At 40.0% G+C, this 9347-nt stretch overlaps 1 protein-coding gene across 1 annotated transcript in view; it reads left to right on the top strand.

Annotated features, from left to right (window-relative positions):
- Positions 1-9347, top strand: part of LOC137653520 (fibrillin-1-like) — a 234878-nt gene that overhangs the window by 112073 nt on the left and 113458 nt on the right. Inside the window, 3 exon segments of the mRNA XM_068387022.1 lie at positions 1173-1234; positions 1236-1296; positions 2858-2980. Of these exon segments, the coding sequence (XP_068243123.1) occupies positions 1173-1234; positions 1236-1296; positions 2858-2980 (246 nt within the window).

The raw sequence follows: 9347 nt of genomic DNA, 5'->3' as shown, positions 1-9347 counted from the left end.
TTTCTCCTCTTTCTCTTCTCTCTCTTCTCTCTCTTTCTCTCTCTTTCTCTCTCTCTCTCTGTCTCTCTTCTCTTCTCTGTCTCTCTTGTCTCTCTTTCTCTCTCTTATCTCTCCTCTTCTCTCTCTTCTCTCTCTCTCTCTCTCTCTCTCTCTGGATTTGGCAAAAGAAAAATTAAAATAAAGCAAAAATAAATCCTCCACACCATCTGGCTGGGCAACAGCTCTTGTTACGTTAATTACGAACATATTTTTAGGGGGGGACAAAAAAAAAACTGGCAAGTGCTTACATTTATACAAATCAAAGATAGTACTTAACTTTCCAGAGGCAGATGAGGCTGGTGAAGACATCATAGATCAAAAACAATCAAAAATACGAGAGGTACACGGGTTAAACACCAGTAAGGAACGCTACACGAGAAGAATGGCTAGATGGCGCCACACGGCGTCGTGCTGGCGCTCAATCACAGTAAGGGTAGGCGTGTTGCCTTAATAACGGCTCTCCTACAATTCTTGCCACTTTCCCCTCTCGAAGCGTAAACGCCTTTAGGGGTGTAGATAGCTATGTGGCGTGTCAAGAATACGTCCTCTGATCTTAAGCGATATCTCTATAAGATAATACAAGGGATACTCGCCGCCAGGAGTTAGAATTCTGGATACCTTTAGTAAAATTCTCTGGGATATATCACTGTACAGTAGTTAAATATAGCCTAGGAAGCTACTAAGAAGGAACTTCCATCAAGATGACATGGCCTGAGCCCAAGAATATTTTCATAATTCCCTAAAGTTCAGGCTATTCATTCTTTTAATGAACGAGTTTAGCTAGATGAAATGTTCAGTCATAAGCCCTTTCTTCAAGTTCGTGTACATGCAGAGAGGAGTATCTGTTGTGCAAACAAAGCCATATTTAGCTGCCATTATCTTGATCTCATTTGCCTGAGGTACAAATATCTAGATGGCGTTGGTTGGGGATGGTGGTGTGAGCACAACAGATGTTCCTCCCTGCTTTTTTACAAATGTGAAGAAAGGGCTTATGGCTACGAGCCTTTCATCATTATGTGCAGGAGCAATGAATTTTTTCGCTTAACTTTTCTATGAAAGAACCATGACTTCCAGGAAAGTGTATGAAATGTTTACTGCATTGAGTTTCAAGCTTTTATCCATATACCTTTCAGATATTAACGAGTGTGCTGATGGATCATCCAGCTGTCATACAAATGCGTTTTGCACAAATACCCCTGGGGAGCTATTTGTGCACGTGTAATCCTGGCTACACTGGAGATGGGAGATCTTGCTTTGGTGAGTAGTTTAATGACACTTAAAAGATTGTGCTGGTGGTTATGGTATTCATCGAAGTCATATCACAATTCTGTAGTGATCTTTGAATGATTAAAGTGGTGCAAAAGTAGAAAAAAGTGTAATTTAAACTAAAAGTTTGTTTGTTCTAAATCAGCTTAGGCAACAGTAAATAAGCTCTTGATCTTTTGAGTGTGTTGCTGTTCAACTCTGTCTAGCATTTACTTCACTTGTTTTTGTCTAGTATTTTTGGTTTAGAATTCTAATTTTCTTTGTGCTTGTGATTGATATCATGGAGTAAGATCTTGTAATTTACTTATTTCTAGCCCTCTTGCTTTTCTGGCATTCATCTTTTTGACATTTAATATTCCTTGCTATTATAGGTATCTTTTCCATATTAATTTTCAGGCAGTCGTAAATTTTTATATAATGGGATCTTTTCATAATCTGGGTTAAACATTCTCAGGCATGCCAATTTTCCCATGACTGTTCAATTTCTTTTAGGTACATGGATCAGAAAACCCCCCTTGCATATAAAATAAGCAAGCAGAGAATTATAGATGCATAATATTAGATCCTAGTGTGTGTATGAAGGGGGTTTAGGGTCAATTAGGCTATATGTGCCATAATGGCCAGAACATTCAACTACAATCAAACTGAAACCTATGAATAATCTCTAGATTATCAATTATCATTTTTTCTGGAGTGAAGCACCACCACCTTAACTTTTCTTCCCAGTTGTTTCTTACAACTTGTCTTATCCATGTTTTAGTGCATTTTGAATGATGCACTATACTGTAGGTATCATCCAAGGTTCTTTGCAGTCTTGTCTCTTAGGCCCCTAGTTACCTTTTTCTAGCTGCCTCCTATGCTGCCATTCCCACTCTCTTCTATCTTGCTGTCTAAATTTGCCCTTTACCTTAGTGTAAACCTGCAGAGTAATTTAACCAAAATGTATTGGGCATTTTATGGCCTCGTCTGGTCTCTAGGTCTCTAGTAACTTCTTCAACTGTTTCCAGATTAGAACTGCATCCACATCAGAACAGATGATTTTATTTAAATCCTCTTATCCAATGATAAAGCCAAAACATAACTGTTAGTTACCATTCCCAAATTAGAATGCGTTGTTTGAATTCAAAGTTTTTTTTCCAAATTGACCAGTAATGTGAGTAACTTCAATTAAACCCACAAATGCCAGTAACTGAATCGATAAAAAAGAATGCAGAAATCTTTTCAAATTCTTTAAAATGTTAGGCATATAATCTTACTGTAATTTATAAAAATGTATATTCAGAGTTTTGAATGTAATCATATTTTGAGATTCGGCCATTTGTTTATTTAAATTGAACAAAACTGTAAAGAAGTAACTTGAATTGAAATTTTGCTTTAATGAGACTAAAGTCTTAACAAGATAAATTTCTCACCTTGATAGTCGAGCTTAATTTGGTAATTCCTTTGTGCACGTGACAGGTTCAAGTAGGCAATGATTTTAAATTATGAATAATTATGTAACGGGCAACTTTGTTGAATACGGCATGTTCCTAAAAGTCTATTTACTTTACAGATATTTTTGAGTGTTCAGATCCTGCTAGTGTTTGTGATGAACATGCAGCATGCTACAATACAGAAGGAAGCTACATTTGTATGTGTAAACCAGGTTATGAAGGCGATGGAAGAGTTTGCTATGGTAAGTAATCATTATTTTAATGCTAAGTAATGCGCTGTTGCAGTTTTATTTACAAAGATTATATTTTAATTCTAGTTGTTACTAGATCTGGTGTTACTCCTGTGTGTAAACCAAATTAAGTTTTAGATTTTTAGCTTTAATCCAAAAACTACTTTTAAAGATTGTTGCTTAAAATTGCCCTAATGCAAGAACAATGCAACAAAGGTATCAACAAAGCAACAAAGGTATCAACAATGCTTACTTCTGGTGCTGTTTAGCATTAGCTTTATTTAGGGTGATAAAATATTTTGAAGAGTTTTGGTTTCCAGTGACATAATTTATCAGTTGGCAAGAACATTTAGAGGTAAGATGAAAGGTTAGGATTTTTTTCCAAATAGTTGTAGTAATTGGAAACATAATAAAGAACTGTATTCAATTAAAATTGTCAAGTTTAGTAAGAATTGGTGAATCCAAAAATAGTTTATATTTGTATGTTTATATGTATGTACACTATAAAGTGTGTGATATGCATGTATATGCATATGTATGTATGTGCGTATATGCCTTGTGTAATGTACTGTACGTATATACGTTTTTGTTTATGTATTTGTCCATAGATTTTTTTGGGCTCGAGCCATGACGTCCTGATGGAAGGTTCCTTTAGTGTCTTCCCAAGGGTATATATGACTACAGTGATATTCCCGGAGAATTAAACCAAAGGTTTCACAGATTTCTAACTTCTGGCGCGAGTACCCTTAAGATTTACTCTTAAGGATATTGTATATAATCAGGGGACGTAATCTTGACACACCACATGGCAATCTGCACCCCGAATAGCCTTTATGCTTCGAGGGGGATACGTGGCAGAATTAGAAGGGTAGCCGCATCAGAGGTTACCCTGGTTCCCCTACTACTATCGTATCACAACCGCACCAATTCCTTAATTTGTAGCGCCTCGCTACGGTGGTGTTCCCTGTTGATCTGACATTTTCGATCGATTTCTAAGGAACTTTATGCTTTCTACAGCTTCTTTCATCCATCTAGAACAGGGGTTCTCAACCTTCTTGGCCCATGCACCCCTTTCACCATTTGCAATGATGTCATTCCCCACCCCACCCCCGCTTCCCGTCTTTTCCAAATTTGTCTGTCTCAAAAAGTGCACTGTATATAATATGCAAATATTACTAAAAATCCTTTTATTTTCTATTTTTCAAACGGTATTGTACATTTAAAGCTTTACTTGGATTATTTTTATAATGGTATATTATAAATTATATGCAAATTGAAGATATCGATGGATATATAAAACGTGAATGAAAGTAAAATAGTCTTTTTTTAATTTATAAGAACTATTTAACAGGCCAAACTGAAGCTGATGCAACAAACAGAAAGTTCGATAGGGCAACAAGATATTTTAAATATGTAATTATTTTTATTCAGAAGATTACATTTCATAGATTGACGAAACCTGATTGTTTTTTCTTAGCCAATTCTGGGATACGCGGATGAGTGCTTGAAAGAGCACAACCCAGGTCATTTTCTACCTCTAGTCTATTGCGATGCTTCGTTTTAATTTGTAACAGAGTTGAAAAGCCTGACTCACAAAGATGTCGATACAAATGGAAGCAATACACGGATAGCCATTTCAGCCACTTTTGGGTAGGAATCGCACATCAGAGGCCAAAATTTTGTTATTGATTTCTCATCGAACATATCTCTTACACCCGAATCACTTTTTAACTCCAAAACTCATCTTGACAATCATCAGGAACTTTTTCAACCGACAGTTAGAAGGGATTTCTGACTAAATCCAACTCACCATCACTAAGTTCGTGAAAATATCGTCTGAATTCATTTTCCAGTGCTGTTAAATGCTACAAAATTTCATTTTTTGCAAATTGTGGAAGCACCTTGTCTTCACCACAAACATCAAGAATGGATGACAGTTTCTCAAACATTACTACATTTTCTGCATTTACCCTTTTCTTCTAATTTTCAGGCTTGCTCATGAAAGCTTCCAAGGCATCTACGAATTCTATAATGTCTGTATTCCTTCCTTGCATCTGAAGATTCAGTTTATTCAGTTGCTCAATTATATCAACAAAATAGGCAAGACGCATGATCCATTCCTCATCACTCAGCCAGGCAGGAAATTCTGTTTTACCTTGCACTTCAATAAACAATTTGAGCTCATCTCTGAGCTCAAATACTCGCTCAGTTACATTTCCTCTTGAACGCCAACGAACATTTTTGTGAAAAAGAAGCGAATGATGGGTTGCATCCATATCAGTACATAACTGCTTGAAAAGGCGTGAGTTGAGAGCCCCTCCTTTGACGAAATTTACCATTTTAATTGTTTGATCCAAAACCTTCTCTAGCGGAGCAGGAAGTATTTTTGAGGCTAGTGTCTGACGATGGCTCATACAATGAATGCCTTTCACTTTTGGAGCTCGCTTTTTCACACATACTTGGAATTCTGATTTTGTCCCTAACATAGCTGGTGCTCCATCTGTACAACACCCACTGATATTATCCCACGAAAGATTTTCTGATTCAAAAAAAGATGAAACCTCCAAAATATCAGAGGCCTTGGTAATTAGTTCAAGAGGAGAATAAAAGAAAACTCCTCTTTAAATGAACCTGAGTGAACATACCTTGCAAACACCATCAACTGGGAACATGATGTCACATCAGTGGATTCATCAAGTTGAATTGAAAACAAGCTAAATGCTGAAGACTTTATCTCCTGCACAACTTGATCCTTGATATTAGCTTCTCAGTTATTTATAGTCCAGGAGTTCCCAACCTTGAAATTGCCAAGTAATTTTCTTGGGACCTACTTAATTCCCTAGCCATCTGTCTCTTCTTCAGTTCCTTTTACAATCCTAGGATTAACTTGGGTGGTCACTTTAATATTACTGTCTAATCCATTTTTCCTGGGCCAGCACATGATATAATGCAAGCCCACGTGACAGGCCAGTTACGCCAAAGCCTATAATTGCTCTCCTCACCCATAAACTTACTTCGGTCTCAATTCACCCCCTGAAAGCCCAAAATTCACCCCTGGGGGTGAATTTCACCCCCATTGAGAACCTCTGATCTAGAAAGTTGAGTATTCATTCTTTACATTATGTATATTAGTTCCACCTTCACAATGAAATTAGTTTACTGTATTTATTGTGATTGGATCTACGCCGATTACCGGTGTCGCCATGGGCGCCGTCGTTCATTGGGCTTGTGTTATTTAGTTAGCAGAACGAAATTCCCGGTTTAAATAGCATTAATTGTTGTTATGAAAGCTATTTAGGCATTTTATAACTGTAAAAATATTTTATATGCATAATTTTCCCTTTTGTGTCGATCGTATGTCAGTTTCGGTGATTTTAGGTAACAGAGATCTCGCCTTGCCTAGGTAACCCAGCATAGACAACATATACTTTCGACGTTTCCCCCGTTACCCTTGTGTATCGGTTATCATTCATTGGAGATTGATATCTCCTGGAATTGTTATAGCCGTTACTCATCTCGAATAAAGATTTATGGGTAATCTCTCTTCCTTCTTAGAGTAGCCTTAGGCTACAACTCTATGCGTCGGCCTTGAATTTCTTATTCTGGCATGATTAGCCTAGAGTTTTCTGTCTCATCCCTTATCAGCAGACAGCAAGTTTTGGGATTCGATCAGAACCTCAGAGTACTTAGTTTTATGTCGGCAGTCGGTCGGCGGGGTGAATTGCATTCCCCTGCCGGCTGAGCTGCCGGCATCGGAGGCTAGCCCTCCCTAGGCTACACCTAAAGTGGTTTCATAATGCCGCCACCTTCTCCCTGTGGTCTAGGAGACTAGTCTTATGCTCGCAGACCCTAGGCTGTAGAGTAGTATACTCTTGTGGCCCAGGATGGCGCCGGCATTGGAACTCTGTTTCTCCCTTGTTGAGAGGAAACGGCATGGCTGCCGTCCCCTTAACTGTATTAGCACCTCCTAAGCTGGAGAATAGATTCTCCTGCCGCTTGGGGTTGTGCCGATACTAAAACAGAGTTTCTTAGAGGTGTGTAGGTCCGGCAACATTGCCAGCCCCTTATATACCTCGTATAGGACCATATTCCCCCCCCCCCCTGTTCTTTTACGATGGCTGAGCCATTGTCTTTTCTGAGGTGGCGTCCTGCAACCTTGCCATTGCCGGTGGGTTGCCGGAGCCGGCCAGACCCCCTCTCCTCAGATGACGGCTTCCGGCGACTTGACGGCTTCCGGCGGCCATGACGGCTGTGGGTGGGAGGTCCCTTCTGTCACCAAGGTTCTCCAGTTCTCCCTTGAACTGCTGGCCACAACTTATGTTGTCGGCGTGTTTCTCTGGCCGGCAGTAGACCGTCACAGATAGGTACTGACTCAGTCGGCAGCATACCGACTGTACTAGTGCTGCCGAAGTCTGGCCTGCAGTGGTAAGCCGGCAATAGTTCTGTGGCTAAATGGAACCCTGAATGTTACATTCTCCTCTTCCATTGGAACCTTCTTTTCGGAGAAAGTCAGTAAAATTAGACTTTTACATCCTTAATTACTGTATACATACACAGTAATAGATTCTCTCTCTCTCTCTCTCTCTCTCTCTCTCTCTCTCTCTCTCTCTCTCTCTCTCTCTCTCTCTCTCTCTCTCTTTTTTTTTTTTTTTTTGCATGGTAGATGTTCCTGCAATAGCTAGCTAATCCGGCAACATGCCGATTGAACTACAGTATATGTCTATACAGGTAGTCAGTATATTTGCACTATAGTATATACGGTAGTTATTTCATATATCTTGGGTATCCCTGCCCAGGTATTTGCTGAACCCAATCCTATATTGATAGAATAATATTTCGTCAATATTCTGATATGAAATCAAGTTTCCATTTACCCTACAATATTAAATTTCGTAAAGGTCTGGTGGTGTGTCACCTCTAAACTTTAAAGGGGAGAGCCCTTATCCCTTAGTTTCCCTGATCAGGAAACTCCTTGATTTAATATTGTAAGGGAGGCTACAGCAAATACATTAGGTGGGTTACACAAATATGTCTTTTATATTTCCTAATCCAGCTGGCCGCCAGATGGAGCAGCACACTGGCTGAACTACATTAGATGTAATTATACAGTAGCCATTAATTTGCAGTATAATATATACTGCAAATAGAAGACTATAGTATGATTATACAGTAGTTATTTCTACATATCTTGGGTACCCTTGTGCGAGCTTCTGCTGGTACCGCTCCTATATCGAAAGAATGGTATTCCTTCGATACTCTGATTGTGAAATCAAGTCCTCCTTACCTCACAGTGTTAAGTATAAGGGGGGCACAGTGCCTTGTATACTTCTCTACACCTAGGTGTTCGACCCCCTTTTTACTTGGAATTCCCCAGTTGGAGGAATCTCCTTATATTAATACTGAGGGGAGGTAACAGCATTGGCTTGCAGGGGATATGCAGGTATGTGTCTCCCACTATCCGTTTATAGCTTCCTGTCCTAAGCTATTTTGTCAAATGATGACTTTTGCAAATTGTTTGTGTGATAATCAATTGAATACTCATTTCTATTCTCCTTTCCTTACAGGAGGAACACCAGATGATGCATCGCAGTCTTCTGCAGGAATAAGAGAGTATTTTCACGGACATAATACATGCAGGTTTCATGCCCCCAGCAATATTATTTCCGAATCCCCAACCCCTTCCGAGACCCTCCGGCCTGAAAGTAGGCCGGACCTTATTGTCTGAAGGTCTCGAAAATCCCAAGTTAATATAATCTGGGGATACAGCTCGTAACAACTTGCGCAATTGGGTGTGAGGTTTCTATAATCTCTGAAACCATACCTACCAATATTACAGCTTCATAAATGTACGACATCCTGTCCCTTATCCCTCCTTTCTCCACTCCAGTTCAAGGGGAGGAGGTGGGGATGGGGGACCCCCCTTCGCTGCCAGTGCATACACGATGTCAGTCTCAAGCTGTCGAACTACGGTTGGTTTGGTTTCAGGTGTTGTCTGAAACAAAAGGGCAGTTCAGTTACGAACTCTCAAATACGAAAACTCTACGGGATTTGGACCAAAGATTTCGCTTATTCATTTTGGTAACTGGCAAATTGGCGATCCTTTCACTGGCTCGTAGTGATAACAACGACGGCAGTCATTGATTCACTGTCACATCGGACTCCGCTGCCGAGAGCCGGCAGTGTGTGCCCTTGGTCACCACCCAGTCAATGGCTGGGTGGATGGCTGGGTGGGTATGCCTTCAGTCGGCAGCCTTCCGACAGCCCGCCGACAGCCCGAGGGGTCGCCAACGATTCAGCGGGCTGCTGGCTATGTGTATAGTTTTCACCACTACCCAGTCACATTGAATGCTGGCTAGGATGGTGTGCCTTCTGTCGGCGA

The sequence above is a fragment of the Palaemon carinicauda genome, chromosome 1 (genome assembly GCF_036898095.1).
Source record: "Palaemon carinicauda isolate YSFRI2023 chromosome 1, ASM3689809v2, whole genome shotgun sequence".
NCBI lineage: Eukaryota > Metazoa > Arthropoda > Malacostraca > Decapoda > Palaemonidae > Palaemon > Palaemon carinicauda.
This window is presented reverse-complemented; position numbering and strand designations above follow the sequence as displayed.